At 44.8% G+C, this 19,867-nt stretch overlaps 1 protein-coding gene and 1 long non-coding RNA gene across 3 annotated transcripts in view; one reads left to right on the forward strand and one right to left on the reverse strand.

The window, feature by feature from the left end:
* The window catches only part of Hdhd2 (haloacid dehalogenase-like hydrolase domain containing 2), a 38,367-nt gene that overhangs the window by 84 nt on the left and 18,416 nt on the right, over positions 1-19,867 (forward strand). Inside the window, exons 1-2 of one of the 2 annotated variants that reach the window (NM_001412498.1) lie at positions 13,947-14,106; positions 16,030-16,140. In NM_001412498.1, the coding sequence (NP_001399427.1) occupies positions 16,040-16,140 (101 nt within the window). In that variant the 5' untranslated portion in view covers positions 13,947-14,106; positions 16,030-16,039. Of the gene's footprint in view, positions 1-13,946; positions 14,107-16,029; positions 16,141-19,867 lie in introns of those variants that run through there. The other variant, NM_001412497.1, reaches the window with a different exon arrangement.
* LOC134483057 (uncharacterized) lies at positions 3,718-19,788 on the reverse strand. Its single transcript, XR_010059895.1, has 2 exons — positions 19,265-19,788; positions 3,718-18,706 (listed from the first exon to the last, which is right to left on the reverse strand). It is a non-coding gene; the product is annotated as an uncharacterized LOC134483057 (long non-coding RNA).

Consider the following 19,867-nt stretch of genomic DNA (forward strand, 5'->3'; position numbering starts at 1 on the left):
GGGGATGGCGGCCGCGCCCCTGCCGGAGGCGGCTTCTCGTGTGAACGGGTTGGGGAAACGCCTGCGCTTGCTTAGAGAATCGCACTTCACGGGCCGGGCCTCCCCTCTCCTGTGGTGACCGACCCTCTGCGGCGTGCGCACGCGCAGACTGTTCTCCCGTGGTCTGAGTGGGTGGTTTCTGTGAGGTCCGCACATCTACGGTCCTGCCCTGTATAATGTGGACGCCAGCCTCCCCAGACCCTGGAACTGGAGTTAGGGCAAAATGCAGAAGCCGTCCTCGAGAAGTGGAAGTCATTGCAGTTGAGTTTTAAAAAAAGAGGTCCTTGGTTTTAAGTCTTCCCAACTCAGAGCTAAATGCATGAGTTTAGTTGATTCAAATGTCTCCTTAGCACGTCCACAGAGGAAAAGGCAACTGGCCCTCCCATGTACAGAGCTCTACAGTTTGGTGGGAAAGGCAAGCAGATGGGACAAGGGTGGTAGGCTTTACACTGGTGACGCTCAGATGCAGAAAAAAAGTTGATTAACCAGAGGAAATGGTATCTTAGACAGGGCACTGGAGGAGGTGGCCAGAGGGGAGGAGGGTGGAGAAGGATAGGGGCAGTTTCACACAGCGCCCATGAGGGAAGCAGAAGTCTTTAGACTGAGCAAGCTGCCAAGATTGTAGTTGTGAGAGTTAGACCTGTTGGAAGAGGTGGAGGACACCACTGTCCATTGTTAATATGGTGTGAAGGTATGGGAAAGACATTAGGAGAATGGCTGAATGAATAATAGTATTTGTTGATGAACACAGTGGTTTCCCAAAATGCCGGGAACTGTACAGAGAAGGAACACAGTTTTAATCCCGAGCATCTAGGTGGCACAAAAATCTCGAAGCTTCCATGAGAATGATTTCTTTGAGATATGAAGGTTTATCAGATTTACACAAGTTTCTAAAATTATGTGCCACAAATACCTTTGCTTTGATGTTTGCTCGAATCCCCAACCCTTGCATTGTATTTATCTTGATTGTTTTTTATAGCCCTAATCACATAGTTATGTACTCTCTGCTCCTCTTCAACCTCAGACACAGAAACCCTTCCTTTCAAGTGCGAAACACTTGTTCATGGTATTTAATACTCAGCAATGAAGAAACTGGCTAAGCAGCTAAACGCCTTCCGAGCTCATGTGGGCAGGTTCAAACCCAGGCATGATCACCTTCCTTTGTTCTACTCAACTGCGGCTTCTGCATTCCAGGAAATAATCTCGAACTAGACTCGCAGACAGTCAGAAAGGAGGCTTGTGGTTTTCTGACAGTAGGTAGGAGGTAATTTTAAAACTGAGAAAGTTTTTTTTTTTAAGATTTATTCATTTATTATATATAAGTACACTGTAGCTGTCTTCAGACACACCAGAAGAGGGCATCAGATCTCTTTACAGATGGTTGTGAGCCACCATGTGGTTGCTGGGAATTGAACTCATGACCTCTGGAAGAGCAGTCAGTGCTCTTAACCGCTGAGCCATCTCTCCAGCTCAAGAAAGTTTTAAAGATAAAAGCTATACTGAAAACCATAGGTGGTAGGACTGGCTGGATTTAGCATTTGGACTGCTGGGACTGCCATCCACTCACAGGTTACAAAGAAAAGAGCAGCTATCAGGTCAAGACTGAACTGCCCTCAGTGATTTTTTTTTGTGGGGGAGGGCAGCTGTACCGAGTGTTTGAATCAGTTCTGCTTGGTATAAAAGTAAATGTGCTTTTCTTCTTTGCACTGAACAGTTCCCATTAGCTATTTATGGTTTTTCTTTGCTTGGTTTTTTTTCCCCCTCTTTGTTTGGTTTGGTTGGTTTGGTTGGTTTGTGCCCCCGGCCGGAAGTCTGCCTCAGACATTCAGCTGTTTGCGACTCTTCCAAGAGAAATTAGTGTATAATTTGTTCAATCTGGGGGTAATGGTCGGTGTTTGTTCCAAATTAGAATAGCACTGTGGACTCCCTTTGAAGCCCTTATTCTTTCTTTCCAGGTTAATACTCATTTATTGTTGGGGTCCAAGAATTGCCTCACAAACCACAAGGACACTGATCTCAGGCAGATAGGGGTTGTTTATTGAGCAGATGCCCAGGTCTGGTCAGCCAGGGCCATGGTCCAGGGTCTAAAACTGAACCATGACCTTGAGTTAAAATTCTGCGGAGTTCTTAAACCTAAAATGCACAAACATCTATGCCATGTTAATTCCACCAATCAGGATTTAGGGATAGGGCACTCCTTAGGGACACGTCTTTGTTGTACACTTATCCTTCTCCCATTGCTTGGGGTGTTCATTGTCTGATAGTCATCTCTTAACTTGTAAAGCAAGATGTCAGTTACCCACATATATTTCTTTTTCTGCCAAGAAGGGTGTCATTTCCCAAGGAGGTCTTGGGAACTTAAACCTTACTAAACTACTACTCGAAATGAAAGTCTTATTCTAAATAGTTTCTTATATACCATAAAAGCTTATACATAGGTGCAGGAAGTGCCATTGGGTGGTTGGCTCGGGTCCAAGGTTTTTGTGGGTAAATATATAAAATAGTTTTATTGACTTCTATCATGATTGGTTCCCAAGGGCATAGAACATGAAAATACTTAATCAATCTTGGCATTAGAAAGTTTCCTTATAATGGCAGGTTAGACAGGAAACATTTACCTAGGCCTTAACCGTCCATCTATGTCTTAATATTTTATCTAGGTTCTAATTTTGTCCTTCATGTCTGCATACATACATTGGGTGTATCTACCCACCCAATCAACTGCAGATCAGAACTACTCCAGAAAAGCCAGACGCAGTGGTAGGCACCAGCAGTGCCATCACTCAGGAGACAGATTCACGATTACAAGGCCAGCTTGGGCTGGCTAAATTCTAAAAGTACCAGAAAGGAAGGAAAAAGGGAGAGGGGGAGTGAGGTTAGGAAATATTCTAAAGGAGAAATAAAATTTTGTTTATACTAAGCAATATGAAGTTCTTGTCATTATTCCCTAAAGGATCCAGTATAACAACTGTACAGCATTTGCACTGTTTTAAGTGCCCTATTGAAAGATGATTTCAGTTATCTAGTAGGAAGGGAATGGCTGTGTTCTAGTACTGTACTGCTTCAGAAAAAGGACTTTCGGACTTTGGCATCTCTAGGGGCTGTTGGTACCAAGCCCATGTATACAAGGTGTTCCTTTTGTCATATATTGGTTTGTGGTGCAGCTAACAGGAATTATAAAGAAAAGAGGGAACCTGACAGATAGGACCAAGGCTTAATAGGGTTCTCTGAAGAAGTGAATATGTTAAAGTTTAACTGGAACATCTAAGTTCTGTTTTCCTTTCCTCACACATGTGTGAAGCTCCAAAAAAAAAAGCAAGGTATGTCCTATGAAAATGATTTTTGTAATGTAGGCTTTTAAATCACGGTTACACCTTCGGGTGTTTCTGGAGGAATTAACATCAGTACTTTTTATAATTATTCCCTGGCACTAACTGGACAGTTATTTAAGGACCATTCTTCCTGGTGATGTTTTTTCTAGTCTTCTGTTCCTTTTAGTTATGGGACAAGGTTTGCTAAATAGATCGTGTAGACCATGAACTTGATACACAGCCCAAACTGGCCTCTTACTGTGCTAGCATCATGGGCGTGCACAACACTGAAAGACCCCCAGAGAGGACCTTTCCCTCAGGAGGAGTCCCAAGCGCCCAATGACCGAGCCGAGTCCACTCGGATGCAATCAGCAAGAGGGTTTATTGGAAAACACAGGTACCTGCGGGCACACAGTCTCTTCGGAGGACTTGCGCACCCAGCAGCTCCAGCATGGGGCTTTTATAGGGATTGGGGAAGCAGAAGCGGGCGTACAGAAGCAGATGCATAGTTACGGGGATTGGTGGATTCAAACGAGGCACATAGACATGTTCACATATGATTGGCTATTTCACATGATGAGGTAATAAGGTATAGCTACACACATTGGCAGGTTTGGGGCGTCCTGGATGTCGGGGGGCTGGGGGCTTATCTCTTCCTGCCAGGTGGCCTGTGAGTGGTACTCCTGGTCTGTTCTGCATTCCTTTCCTTTTATGGTCTGTTAGTTTTCACAGTGACTCGGCCCTAGGTATCTGGGCGTGCCTGGGCTCGTTCAAGCCTGTTGCAACTCTGAGTTAAGACTCATGGGGTGGGTCTTTCATTTTCCCCCATTTTCTTTTAGACTTGAGTAAAATCCTTTACTCAAATCGAATTCTAAGGAATCTCTTCCTGTTGTCTTACCCTCTGGTATTGTTGGGTGAGAACAAGCGTCTGAATGACTGAGAGTCTGTTCTTTATGAACTGCATCAATCTGTTTAGAATGCAGGGGCCAAAGAGGAAGATTAGGAGGAGGATGATTAAGGGTCCCATCAAGGTGGACACCAGGGTAGCAAACCAAGGGGATCGGTTAAACCACCCCTCGAACCAGCCTTGTTGGGAATCAAACAGCTTCTGTCTCTGGGCCAAGCGTTCTCGGAGCTTAGCCATGTTATCTCTCACTAATCCTGTATGGTCTGCATAGAAACAACATTCTTTCAGTGTAGCACACAGGTTCCTTCTTTAAGGAATATCAGGTCTAATCTTCTCCTATTCTGAAGGACTACCTCTGAGAGGGAGGTTAGGTATTCTTGGAGGTCAGCTAAAAAGTCTTTCACTCTTTTTATATCTGAGTCAATGGCAGTTCTGAATTCTCTATAAACCTTGCATTGCAGGGCAATGGCAGATGTCCTTGTGCTGCCCTTGCAGCACCTAGATAGCCTTAAGTAATTCTCAACTCTTTTTTTTTCTTCTTACTAATTCTTTAGCATCAGGATTCCAATCTGGACACTATCTAAACCTACACACCAAGGTCATGACTAGCTTTTAGAACTTCTAAACTTATACAGATTGTGATCCCTGAGGCACAGTCCCAAGAAGTGTTAGGAGTACTAACATATGCAATGTTACATCATTTGTAATAGAAATCAAGCCTATCCCCACACCTATCTTGATAAAACCCGGGGCAAACATGAAATTAAGTCTAGGGAGCTTTTTGAAGATCTGAGTTTCCCTCTAGGTCCCAGCTCTCAGCCCCAACAGCTAGTACACGGCTGGTGAGGGTTGAGAGTTGATGGCTGTCAGGGTGGTCAGCAGAACCAGGTACGGTCCTTTCCAGTGAGTATCTGGGTTCGGTGCCATCGTATGTAGCCGAGTCTCCGACCTGGAACTGGTGAGATGTCTCAGGGGTCCCCAGGGCATAGGCTGCTGCCAGCTCTGAGCAGATTTCTTTCTGTATCACCTGTAGGTCTTTTAGCCTGGCACACAAATCATTATTACTATGGCACTATGACATGTTGGTTCAGTAACATCATCTAATACAGTCAGTGGGGCTGAGGCCCCATATAAGATCTCAAAGGGGGTAAGGCTGAATCTGGAAGGGGTATTTCTTGCTCTGAAGAGAGCAAGAGGGAAGGAGTGTCACCCAGTCTGCGCCAGTCTCCATGGTTAATTTGGTCAGGGTCTCTTTTAGAGTTCTATTTATTTACCCTACCTGTCCTGAACTTTGAGGTCTGTAAATACAATGTAATTTCCAATCGACCTCTAAATACTTGGCCACACCCTGGCTTACCTTGGCAATGAAAGTAGGGCCGTTGTCTGACCAGATTACCTTGGGCATTCCAAGAGGAAGATTTCTTCCAGTATCTTCTTGATGATTGCAGAGGCCGTCTCTCGTTTGGTGAGGAAAGCTTCTATCTATTCCTGAAAAAGTATCTACAAGCACTAGGAGATACTTGTGATTATATTTTTCTGGTTTTATCTCAGTGAAGTTCACTTCGACTTTTCACCAAACTCTCTAGGTCTCTTTGCCCTGTTTGCTTGCTAAGCATTCACTTATTGACATACCTTATACTTTCTACTGCCTCTCTGGCTAAAATCTTAAAGTCTATTACATACACTTAACTACTTGGACAAACTTTTTATCTCCTAAATGAGTCCATTTCTGTATTTGGCAAAGTGAGTCTTTTCTTTGTTCTCTGGGGAGTATAGCTTTCCCCTCAAGTGTGCCATTGTCCTTTATCTTTTAAGCAATTTGGGCCTTTTCTAAGTGAGGCCATCCCTTAGTCCAATCCTAGTTCTCAGTGGCTGTCTCTTGCAGGCCTGCAACCAGGATGGGCTCCTGCATAACCATTTTTCGAGCCACTTGATCTGCTTCGTTATTGCCCCATGTCACTGAATCTCTTCCCTCCTGATATCCTGAGCAATGAATAGTACTCACAGTTGTTGGCTTCATCAGGGCATCCAAGAGATGGCAAAGGCATCTGCGGCACTGATGTACTGGGGGGTTGAGGTTCAGCCATCCTAGATGACATTGTGTTGTCCACCATGGCAGCACCCACTTATCTCTGACCTTCATGAAGAGAACTGTTCCCGTCTGTGGACAAGGTAGCCTCGGCTTTCAGCAGGGGTCAATCAGCCAGTCGCAGAGGTCTTTCCTCCACCCATGGGCTTCTGCCAGTGCTTGACACTCGTGCTGTGGTGGCTCCAGGTCGGATTGGGCAGCAAGGTGACCAGATTGCCCCCAACAGGTGGAGAATCTAGTCCATGGCAGCTGACCAGTGGTCCCATCTTTTGGGACACTCTATTCAAAGGCAAACATCAGCCAGTCTATCACAGTTTAAGTCCTGGATTGGGTGATAATTGTTAGTGCCCGGCTGGCAGGAGTGATATGTTCCAAGTAGAACAGCGCTAAGCCATTCATCTCCCAGCATCAGGTACTGGTGCACTGAGACAGGTCTTAAGCTCCGCATACACAGTCTGTAGATATGCATACACATGGCCTCACCCAGCCATTTCAGCCCACGCAAGCCATTTTGGGGAGCAATTTTCTCATGAGCAAGGGATGGGGGCAGTCAGGGATGACTATGAACTAGTGGGTTACCCGGCCCACGCCAAGGTCCACTGTTCTTCGGGCAGTCCATAAGTATTGTTTGTTGCCAGCAGGCCCCTGTACCCAAGGTCTTTGGATACTGGCCCACTGGAGCATAGGAGCACAGAGCATTGGGTCCCTGTATCCACAAAACAACTGGGCGGGCTTCCCTTCTATCTCTGTGCATAGCCAGCACCAAGAGGCTCTCCAGTGTCCCCTCTTGTTCTTTCTGGGGCAGTCCCTGACCCAATGTCCTTTTTCTTCGTATTAGGCACACTGATCTTTAGCCAGGAATTCTCTTCTGTTGCCAGGTACTATCTTCCTAAGTTCCCTAACTACTGTGGCCAGTATATGTTCCTCTCTTGTCTTTTATCTCTCTTTAGCTCTCTAATTTCCTCTTCTTTTTGTCTCTTTTCTTCCCTAGCTTCCTGCTCTTTTTATCCTCTTTCTTCCTGTCTTTCTTTCTTTCTTTCTTTCTTTCTTTCTTTCTTTTTTTTTTTTCAGTCTCTCTGCATCTTCTTCTACAGCTATTAGGTGCTGTCCACTTTTCTGCACAGACCCTGAACCACGCATCAACTTATTTTCTCTGCAACTTACAATAACTCTCTCAGTGACTTAGCTTTACCCTTCAAGTTTCTGTAACTTTCTCTTCATATCCTTTCCTTATCTTAGCCAGATTGGTGGGGCATTTTCCAGCCCCTAGGAGACCCACCCTCGGAGCCTGGGGGCAGACCTGGAGCACTCCCTACCTTCAGGGGCATTGAAGTCAACAGTCAGGAGCCTTCCATCCATGTCTGGAACATTCTTTCTGGCCTCTAGCAGGATTCTGTCTTTCCTCAGTGGTAAAGAAGATCTGTAACAGTTACTAACAAGCATCTCACGTGGGATGGTGAGAAAACAAGAAGGGAATCTAGAGGAGAGAGGTCCACTGAAGAGGACAAATAGCATTTAGTCACACAGCTAAACCAGGAGGCCTTTTTTTGGACAAAAAGGCCACTGTAAATATAAGCACAAGCTTTGTCTATGAAACAGAAAGGCGAGCAGAGAGGCAGCCTAGCTGTTACCGGCTGTCTCTCTGGGCTTAGATTTTCCCTTAAGGAGTACCTACCTCCCTTCAGTGTCAGCTTGGTGGCTTTGCCTCTCAAGAGAACCAGCCTCCAAATGACACTAGGCTTCTAGTAACAACTAATAACAAAAGGATGGAGAGATGGTTAGAACCTGGGTGCTAGATACTAAGCAGCTGACAAAAGAATTGTAACCAGTTCACCTGGGGCTTTCAGGACTTTAGTAACAGCCCTTTACCAAACTGTCTCAGTGGGCTATAGGCCCATGGAAAAGAAAACATTAATCCTGACTGGCAAAACAAAGTTCTTCACAGTTGTAGATTCTTTGAAACTATTTTAGGGGCTCTTTTTGTCCCCCAACCTGGGGCATTTTAACCATAGGGGCAGGAACTGGCTGCTGTGGGGATAGGACCAGAGGCACTCTCCATGTTAATGATGATCAGTGAGAAAAGTAATTTAATGTTGGAGACTGACTCCTCCCTTGGAATAAGGACAGCAGATAAGGCAGGCTTCCTTAAAGAACTTCTCTAAATGAGCGCTCTCCTACTGTGAGCAAATGTCAGAAATTCCTTTCCTGTTCTTGTTTTCCTTATAGCCCCACTTAGCTCTCAGCCTTTTTAGATCATTCTTCCTGTAGCATTTCTAACACAGCCTGTCCTTTTTTTATAGCCTGTTAACAGCATTTCTGATCTTTTAGGCAGCTATGCACTAAGTGCCATACCGGCTGAAACTCCGCCTTTAAGATTCCTTACTCCCAAGGAAAATTTAAATCTTTCCCAGTTCATCACAGCTGGCTGCGAGCATAAGCACAGATAAAACACTATATGTTTTTGTTTTGTTTTTCTTTCCTTTTTTCAGAGCTGGGGACCGAACCCAGGGCCTTGCGCTTGCTAGGCAAGAGCTCTACCACTGAGCTAAATCCCCAACCCCCAAAACACTATGTTTTAAAAATTAACTTTGGCTGTCAACCAACACACTGCCACTAGAGCGGGGTCTACAAAATTAAGTTTCTTACTCACTAAGCGTTAAGGGGACCAAGTAAAACTCTTCGACGAACAAAGCAAACAGTTTCATGATTTCAAACACAGTCGTCGGTCCAAGATTTTAAACACAGTCGTCAGTCCAAATTCAAACACGAAACAAAAGTCAAAAAGACACTAACAGACACAACACGTCCAGAAAACCACAGTCAGGTCACAAAGAAGACAAACAATTCCAACAGTCAAACAAGTAACAAGCAGACGCGCCGCGCAGCTTCGGTACCAAACTGAAACCAAAAATTCAGACGGAGTCAGCGAGGGTCTTGGATCCTCTACTCCAATAAAATTCAGACGGAGTCATCAAGGGTGCGGATCCCTCCGAAAACGGACGGAGGTGCCACGGATCCAGATCTCCCTCTCCTCCAACCACCCTTGGAACGTCTTCCAGGGCTGCGGGGGAGAAGTCCGAGCTCGTCAGCTCCTTCTCTGGCCCGCCCAGATAGTCCCCAGATCTGAGCCTATTGATCGATCGTACACAGGACAAGACACAACAGACAAGACAAACGCCGGCCGGCTTACCTCCCGGTGGATGGTCGGTGATCTCTGGGCGGAGGGTCTCCAAATCCCGGACGAGCCCCCATAATGAAAGACCCCCAGAGAGGACCTTTCCCTCAGGAGGAGTCCCAAGCGCCCAATGACCGAGCCGAGTCCACTCGGATGCAATCAGCAAGAGGGTTTATTGGAAAACACAGGTACCTGCGGGCACACAGTCTCTTCGGAGGACTTGCGCACCCAGCAGCTCCAGCATGGGGCTTTTATAGGGATTGGGGAAGCAGAAGCGGGCGTACAGAAGCAGATGCATAGTTACGGGGATTGGTGGATTCAAACGAGGCACATAGACATGTTCACATATGATTGGCTATTTCACATGATGAGGTAATAAGGTATAGCTACACACATTGGCAGGTTTGGGGCGTCCTGGATGTCGGGGGGCTGGGGGCTTATCTCTTCCTGCCAGGTGGCCTGTGAGTGGTACTCCTGGTCTGTTCTGCATTCCTTTCCTTTTATGGTCTGTTAGTTTTCACAGTGACTCGGCCCTAGGTATCTGGGCGTGCCTGGGCTCGTTCAAGCCTGTTGCAACTCTGAGTTAAGACTCATGGGGTGGGTCTTTCAAACACATCTTCATTTTATGGTTCACAAAGGATCAGGATAGAATATCAAGAAGATTCATAAAAGGGATGATTTTGCACTTGAGACTTGACTGCAGCTTTTTTTTTTTAATTATGTGCATGTGTGTGTTCTTGAGTATATCTGTGTGCAGGCAGGAGCCAAGAGGGTCAGAAGAAAATGTCTTATCCCCTTGGCACTGGAGTTACTTGGAATAGGCTGCCCTGTGGGTGCTGGGAACTGAACCCTGTTCTGTGCGAGAGCTGTCTTTATTGAGCCATCTCTACAGCTCTTAATATCTTCTTAGTTTTGGTCTCTGCACTCTTTTCCAATAGATATTTGGCAAAGACAAGCAGAATGCATTTTTTTTCCTTTTGGTGGTGGTGGTGGGATGGGGCGGTGGCTATCATGTAGCCCAGGCTGGCCTCATAATTCAATAGATAACTGAGGATGCTGTTGAGCCCTGGAGCTAGTCCGGACTACACATCCAGCATTTTTCTCAACAAATTCTTGTATGCTGACTATATAAGATGACCGTGATTGCAACTTGACAGTATCCTATAAGGGTAGGGCGCAAGCAAAACTCCACAGAAGTGCTTATAGGTATCCACAAGGAGACGTACAAACTCCTGGATAGGTGTGCTTGTGGTACAATAAAACAGTAAAACTACGATTACTTATGCTCAGGAGAACATAATTATAGTGCGTTTATATAATAGAATACAGTAGTAAAAATGAATGTCCAGATCTACCTATAGTAAGCTACATACATCTGTCAAGATGGGGAAATTGCTAAGCGTACACACCGATAGGCATTTTCTCTTCCTCTGAGATGCAGATAGAGGCCAGATTAGACCAGATTAAAGGTAGATAAAGGCAGGTTTATAAGGAGGCAACTCTCAGTTGAGTTCACTGATCTCACAGGTAGAGGTCAGTGAAGTCAGGCATCCACACTAAAGCAAGGGGTTTTATAGCGCTTAGGTAAGGAGTGATGGGGTGCCAACTAGGACCTGGGGTGCTGTCCATACATGGTCAAGAACTGGGCCCCTAGGCAGGCACTCTTGGGTGGGTTGCTGGAAACACAGTGATGAGGAGTGATGACTCGTTAGCCCCAAGTTTTCTCAAAGCAAACAGGAGTTTTCTCTGCCAGCGGGGTTGGGGGGAAGGGGGTTTGGGGAAAGGAGGGCTTTCCAGATAGTGCAAGGGATGAGCCATGGTTCCAGCCTAACATCCTGACCTCTTTGGGTATAGGGTTGCCAATTCAGATCTCACTACTTCCTTCTGAAGAGGGGCGGCATGGAGTGGGAGAGTAGGAGTAGGTAGGGTCCTGGTCATCAGGAGGTATGGGTGTAGGAGCATTTGGTTGACTGTTCCTTAGGAAACTTTACTCCTGGAGGAAGAGGAGAGGGCAAAGCTTAGAGAAAAACGCTATGAACGGGACTAGCCATGTGAAGAGTTAAGACTGTTAGAAAGCATGGAATGAAGATGTGGCCTGGTTGTATTGGTGGAGACAATTTGTGGAGTGACATGATCCAGGTCTCCACCATGCCAGACTCATTGATGTAATAGTAGCATTTTCTCCCAGAAACACCCTTATAAGTCACCCTTATAAGTCATGAAGAGGTTAAGGGCCCTCTAGTTTTGTAAAGCCTTTTGAAGCTTATAAGAATCTTACGAAGATTTAAAAGAAAGAAATACATTTTAGACATGTGTAGTGGCTATTCCTGGTTGTCAACTTGACTATATCTGGAGTGAACTACAGTCCAGAATTGGAAGGCTCACCTTTGATCTGATCTTGAGGCTGGGAGATACAAGTTTCTGACCTGGATCTTGGTATGGAGATCTGAAGCAAAGTGACTATGAATCCCAGGAGCTTAAGGCAAGATCTCTGAGTTCAAGGTCACCTGGGACAAAGCAAGTCCCAGATCCAGGCGTGGTGGTACACACCTGTAATCTGGGACACACCCTCTACTGGAGATTTACAAAAGAACATTGGAAGAAAGAATAGTCTCCTTTTTTCACCTGCCTGCCTGCCCTGTGGGACTGAGCCACTGCTAGATCCTTGGACTTCATTCACAGCTGCTGCTGACCATTGTTGGGAGTTGGACTACAGACTGTATGTAAGTCATCACCAGTCAGCAAGGGAAGAACCTGAAACACTTTTCACTTCTTGGTTTTTTTTTTTGTTTGTTTGTTTTTGTTTTTGTTTTTTCCAGAGCTGAGGACTGAACCCAAGGCCTTGCACTTGCTAGGCAAGCTCTCTACCACTGAGCTAAATCCCCAACCCCACTTTTCACTTCTTGACTCACTTTCCTATCACATCCGAGTTTTTTCCACATCCTCCAACCTTCATGACATCATTTACCAGCCTCAAAATGCTTTCCCAGCCCCTCAGGAAGCTTTCATATCCTCATACCTTACCTAAACTTTTTATCTCCTTTTATACAGCTACTTACCACTAGACACACATGACTGACCCTTGGGCATAGCCATTGCAAAGCGAGCTCCTTTAGATTCAAGAATATCAAAAAGTTATATTGATTGTTGTTTTTTAAAGTCTAGTAACAAGGGACATTGTGTCTAGACCTAGTAGTGGCAGTTCTAGGAGAGGGAGGCTTGAGGCCTGAGACCTGATTTTTACCTATGAAGAGAACTGAGAACTCGACTAAAGCCTTGGATTTTATCCTTAAATTGACCTTCAAACCCACTAGAGTCCTGAGAAGGATAAATTTCATCTGAGCAAGCAGCCTCCAAGGTTTAAAAATGGCACAGACACTGGGCTACCTGGGTAGTCAGTCATCCATTCACAGCTGCTGTTGAGAATTGTCGGGTTGAGAATTGTTGAGAATCCTCTGTGGTCGGTCAGTGGGACATCCATTTTGGTCATCAGGCCCAGAAACTCTTGACAGACTTTTCTGTGAAACCAGACTATGAAGAAGGGCAAAGCTAGTCAGTCAACTTCAGTGTCTTGCCTGTCATAGTCAGTGTGCTGTCAGCAGTCAAGGCAAGGGGCAGTGTACAGCCCAGTGTCTGTCTGTCTTTGTCACATTTAAAGCAAGCTCAAGTGGAGGTTCTTCTACGCCCATCTTTGGAGGAGATACAGGGTGCTGTCAAGAGCCTGTGTGTCTCTGTTCTGAAATGCTTTCTTATTAAACATTTTAAGTGCCATATTCTGTAGATTTTTGAAGTGGTTGAGGACCATTGTTTATCTAAAGTATATCTAAATAGACAAACATTTGGTTTTGGGCTATAAGTGCTTGAATATTATGTTTAAACTTTACTGGACAGGAAAAGGTTAATTTAATAAGCTTAGAAAATGGAAACTTTTTTGATTTTAGGACCTTGACCAGGGAACTGTTATCACAAGGTCATAGATTGTAGTTTATTTGGTTATCAGCTGTGTAGAATTTAGCTTTAGGAAGGGAGGGGCCGCACTGTGGGCTGAAAGGAAGAGGCTCTTCTGGAGCCACGTCAGTGAGGAGGTGGGACTGTTGACGTGATGCACTTGGAACAAGTTTAGAGACCCAGGATGGCAGAGGGGGCAGATCTTGGGGGAGGCGGGGTTGGAAAAAAATTACTATTGTGGCTCAGGCATAGGCTTAAGGAAGCTGTGGGGTTTGGAGGGACAAGAGTGACCTGTTAAGGAGTGTTGGAGAGGCTGATGTGTTCTGTACGTGAGCATTGAGGCCTCCCCAACAGGCCAGGCTGGACTGTGCAAAGTGGGCGGATCTGTTGTGGGAGTGAGTGTGGCTTTGTCCAATGGGCTAGGAGAAAAGGATTATCTGGAGGAGGGGGGCAGCTGGAGCTTTACTGGACCTCAGGCAAACTGAAAGGAAGAGGGGAGGGGTGTTGTAAGAGCCAGGGCCTTGTGGAGGACATGGCAGGCTGAAGAATCAGGGCTCTGGGATTTAGGATCCAACTCACAGACAACTGAGGATTAGATTAGCAGCCTGGTTTGCAGTGACCATTGTAGCTAAAACAGGTGAGTGTATCCAAGGAAGAAGTGGGGGGAGGGGGGGATGGGGCTCGGTTAAGGGAGGGGACCCTGGTTTGGGATCTGAGTCCTTGAAGACAAGGGGTCTGCTGGAGTGACCATCCTTGCTAGTAGGACCTGAACTTTAGAATATTGGCTACAGAGGAGGCACGAGAGTATGGTTCCCAACAAACCTGGACAGAAGGGAGTTCAGACCATTTGCCCAGATACCAGCAGAAATTTTAATACCGTGGAGGATATTAACATTTAGAATGCTCTCTGTTGGCCATTTATTGAGGCCAGGCCATAGAACAAAGGTGTTTTGGAAAAATTTTGTAGCAGACACCCCAGGAGTGACTGAAGATCGGGTTCAGTCTCGGTGTTGCCCATCTCCCAGAGACATATGACAGTGTCCCATGTGGTAGCCTGGGGTCAAACTGGTGGTTAGGGAAACCTTGGAAAGGACATCTGAATCCAAAGGCTCCCCAGAACAAAGAGCCCCCTCCATGGCCTCTGCATCAGCTCCTGTCTCTAGGCTCCTACCCTGTGTGAATTCCTGTCCTGACTTCCTTCACTGACGAGCAGGTGCTGTGGAAGTGTAAGCTGAATAAACCTTGTCCTCCTCTAGTTTCTCTGGTCATGTTGCTGTAGTGACCCTAAGACGACTTGTAAAGAGAAGAAACAAATGGGAAAAATGACTAATAAATTAAATCCCTAATTTAAAAAGAACCTGTAAATCACCAGGCATGGTGGCAAATGCATATAATGCAGGGAAGCAGGAGTGTTGTTGTAATACAGAGGAAACCCTGGCCTATAGAGTGGTTCCAGGTCAGGGAGGCTACACAGTGAGATCCTGTCTCAAAACAAAACAAACCCTAAGTCTCAACTAAATCAAACCTCATTCCTTTTCTTAGTCCCCCCGCCCGTTCCTAATGATCTATAAACCAAATTTAGCCTCATGTGACATGACTCACAATAAAGATTAAAGACGTCAGATATGGTAGCACTGGGCTATAACCCCAGCTCTAGGGAGGCAGGGGGATTATGAATTCAAGGTTAGTCTGGTACATAACAAGACCTTGTCAAGTAATTTAAACAACGAAGTATTTAACAAGTATTTGAGGGGAAATTTTGCAAAGTAAAGTTGCACACATTAGAAAGTGAGGATATGGGGCTGGGGATTTAGCTCAGTGGTAGAGCGCTTGCCTAGGAAGCGCAAGGCCCTGGGTTCGATCCCCAGCTCCGAAAAAAAGAACCAAAAAAAAAAAAAAAAAAGTGAGGATATGATCTTTAGAATTTACAGCATGGACCTAGAAGTGCAGCTTAGTCCATAGCATGCTTGCCTTGCATACATGAAGTACACACACACACACACACACACACACACACACACACACACACACACACACCTTATTTTTATTATATAACTTGATTTTCCCTTCAACTTGTAGGCTATAAGAATTTATAGGTTACCTCTAAAATACAGAGCGCTCGTTGGCCACAGGTACCGGTCAGAAAGTAGCAGTGGCAATTAGAATGTTTTAATTGTCCCCAACCAAGGATGCAAAGGCCTTTCTAATGCAGTCTTCCTCCTATCTGTGTATTCATTATTCTCCTACTTAAAAATAAAACGTGTCTTATTCACCAGAGTTATTCTGAGGAACCTCAGAATAAGTCGTAGCATCTCGTTCTGACATTCTTTCCAAGGTTTAACTCGATTAAAAAGAAAATAGATAAAAACCTAAGCATTATAAAAGTTTCATGCATTAAATGTTGGGTTTTGATTTTTTTAAATATTTTTTTCTAAAAGAGAAGCAGCTTAAGGCTAAGCAATATCTTCCTGGATGTGAATGGTATTTTTGATTGCTTACCAGTTTTTAATTGTCCATTGTTTGTTAAACTGTATTTTTAATTTCATTTGCTCTCTCCTAGGGAATGAAGGATGGCAGCACGCCGTGTGTTAAAAGCTGTTTTGGTAGATCTCAGTGGCACACTTCACATTGAAGATGCAGCTGTGCCAGGCGCACAGGAAGCTCTTAAAAGGCAAGCTATCCTCCAGGTTCAGATGACAAATACGTTTTTAAGTGCCGCTTTACCAGGGCAGATCATTAGCTAAATGGATGGCCTTAGATGGCATTTCACCATACATGGAGGAACTGCCTTGGGTTTAGCTAGAAGATGTATGCATTGTAATATCCTCCCAACATTGTTCTCCCTGCTTTATTAGGTTTGGCCTTTTGCTCTAGTCTTTTTGTTCTCTCTCCTTCCCTCCTCCCCAGCCCTCCATTCTGTTTTTTTTTTTTTAAACCGATAATGTAAATTTGGAGATGAAGACACAAACTAGAATAGTAATTTAATTCTAAAACTACAGAATGAATAGCACTGGGGAAAAAAAAATCACACGAGCCCTGGGATCTAACTGAAATACATAAATAAGCACACAGTCATATTCTGCCTCCTGATCACTCAAGATCTAATACTGAATTCACAACTGTTAAAAGTAATGCTTGGTTGAAAGACTTGGAATTTTTGAAAGATTTCCATCAACTACATTTAATACTTCCAAAGATTAAAGACTATGTTTCCGGTTCACCAAGTACATTACTAAACAAGTCTAGAAACAAGCAGAGAATACATGATAAAAGCATGTTAAAGAGAACAAGGGGCTAGAGGTGGCTCATTATATAAAGTGCTTGCTCTGCAAACCTGGGAGCCCCAGCACCCACTTAAAGCCAGGTGTGGTGGGTCCCTGGGGCTTCCTGACTGGCCAGCCCAGCCAAATTCGCAAGCCTCAGGCTAATAGGACACCTTGTCTCAAAAAAGGTAGACAGTGCCAAAACAGTAATGTCTGAGGTGGTCCTCTGATCATATGCATGAACACACGTGTGGACATATACACGTATATACACAAGTTGAGCCAAATACAGATGTTTGCTTCTGGGTGTCATGAAAAAGATTAGAGGTTTTCAAAATCAACAGTATAAAATTTGGTATTTAACATTTTCAAACTCCAGAATGTCCTTCCTCTGTACTGTTCATAAGAAAATCTGGTGACGGGGTTGGGGATTTAGCTCAGTGGTAGAGCGCTTGCCTAGCAAGCGCAAGGCCCTGGGTTCGGTCCCCAGCTCCAAAAAAAAAAGAAAAAAGAAAAAAAAAAAAGAAAAGAAAATCTGGTGACAAGTCTCACACTGCTGGGCGTGAGGGCTACAGCAGTACAGGCCTCATCCTCTTTCCAGGACAGACACAGAGTGTCAGTGCCTGTGCTCGTCAGGTACAACTGTCGTTCTCATTTGGAGTCATGATGTTAAGTTCATAACTGGAGGAATCGGGGGCTTTCTTTAAAACCAAAGACACCTGGGTGTACAGCCTCTGTCTCAGCCGGGCTTCTAGGGCCAGGATGGGTGTCAGCTGATGTGTGAGCCTCTGTGAATTGACACCCAAGTGCCTGCTTTCCTGCTTTTTCTAGCATCTCAGGCTGTTGGACTCACAATGTATCCAAAGGTACCCTTGCCCTTCTGAGTCTCCCGCTTGAACGCCTCAGGGGCTGGAACTGCAGGCGTGTGCCACCGCCCCCAGCTCCTCATGAGTGTGGAGTAGAACCCAGGGGTTTGCACACATTAGGAGTACAGGCACGTTAGAGTGTAGGCACTCTCCCAACTGAGATACATCCCCAGTTCTATTTATTTTTAACAGCTAGATTTAATTTTTATTTCCTCCATAGAAAACACTAGAGAAACTGAGCCAAAAACTCGTGCTGACTTTGTACAAAGTATAAAAGAGAGTTTATAAAAATAAGTAAAGTTAGGCAGAATTATTTAAACTCTAGGTTTTGTCTAAGGGATTTCCTTGGTGGTTCCTCGACCACTCATCCAAGTCACCAGAACCCCCCAAAGCCCGGGGACTTCCAGATTGCCTTCTACCAGTTAGAACCAGCCGATGTTTGCTCCATTCCCCTCCCAGCCCACGTTCTTTTGTTTTTCTTTGATCTACACTTGAATTATGAACACTGATGGCAACATCAGTGTTCCCTGCTAAGATTATTAACATTAATTCCTAGAAACAGTTTACTTTGGAATCCATTTTAGAACGGACACCACCGAGCCCAGATAATATCCACCCACAGGCCGTTGGCCACACTGAGGAGCTGCAGGCCTGTGGAGTACACCAGTGCTTTGCTGAGACAGCGCCGCTCATCACAGCAGAACACACACTTGCAACCGCAGACCTGTTCAAGATGAAAACCCATTGCCAGTCCCTTCATCGCTTCTGCTTGTCTTAAATATCGTATTCCTCTATACAAACATCAAAACCCACACTGAACAGTGAGCTCTAGGTCAAAAAAGAGAAAACATATTTTATCACCTGTCTTTAAATCTTTGTCCACAACTTCAGCGAAGCCACACCTCAGTCCTAGGTCTCAATGCTGTGAAGATGATCTTTCTGCTTATATTGAAAGGAAACTCCATCTCTGGTGATTGGCCACACCTCCCAGGCAGTGTGACCTCTGAGCCTGCCCCTCCGCCAGGCAAAACACTGTCCGTTGAGCTTTCTGGACCACTGGAGGTTTCCCCGTCAGAGAATCCCTAGGCTGGCACTGACACTGTGGTTTCTATAGAAACAGACAAAAGGGAAGTTGAGGGACTAGTTACACAAAAAGTTTTTAAACAAAACTCATTAAAACTGACGCGCTTATTCCACAGTAATGCGCATTTTTAAGATAATAGCCATGTTAAAGTAGTAATTTCTTTTGTGAGATAAACTACCAAATTTAATGTGTTCCACTGAAAAGCTCCTACACAGATATTACAGAGGAAGCCATGATTACAGAGAATTATTTAATCATATAAATTTACTTAATGTTCTTTGGGTACATTCTTAAAATTCTCTTCTGTTTTATTTCCTTGTTTTAAATTATGTCAAGCACTTCTATCCCTTGTAGCCTTCTGGGGAAGACATTAAAAGCAACAGGCTATTAATATGAGTTCTAAATTATAGCTAAATTATAACTACCTTTAGATTTTATGTTAAAACACTGTTCAACATATTGAACTGAGAAAAGAATGTTTCTAAAGAAGGCTAGATTCACAAATTCTCTGAAATCATCCCAATTTACTGTTCAAAACCAGATCATAGAATCAAATCAATCCTGTATGTTGGTAGTACTTACACTTGCTGTGTAGACCGGATTGGCCTTGAACTCTCTTTATGGCTCAGGCAGCTTCAGACTTTCCATACTGCTCCGAGCTTCTGGGTCTGACAGAAACTGAGTTAGGGCATCTCTCCCAGCCGTCCGAGGAGTTTCTAGTTAAAGCACAGCAACTCAGGTGTGCAGCCATCTGCTAACATCTCAGTTTGTCTTCCCGTTCATTCACAAGTCTCTAATCACTGTGGCGGCCTTGGTTCTTTTAGTAAGAGCAATAAAGCACGGGCAGAACACTGGAGGCCGTGTCACAGTTCCACTGCTACGTAGCGGAGTAACGCTGCGCAGTCACTTGCTGCTGTGAGTCTCAGCTCTGTCACGTCACACATCAGGGTAATCCTTAAGATAACCCACCTCTGGGACTCTGTGAGGACAGTGGCGTCTCATGTCCTTATAAACTCCTCAGCCAGCCAAGGGCAGCCAAAGTCCAGACACTCCCACAAAGTGGAGATAGCTTTCAAAGTTTGACATTTCAGCATTTGGAGGGGAGACACTACCCACAGGGTGTAGATCATTTGTAAGCATTCGGAGTAGATTAGAAGCAAAACAACCTTTGTCTACAACGGCACA

The sequence above is a fragment of the Rattus norvegicus genome, chromosome 18 (assembly GCF_036323735.1).
Source record: "Rattus norvegicus strain BN/NHsdMcwi chromosome 18, GRCr8, whole genome shotgun sequence".
Lineage (NCBI taxonomy): Eukaryota > Metazoa > Chordata > Mammalia > Rodentia > Muridae > Rattus > Rattus norvegicus.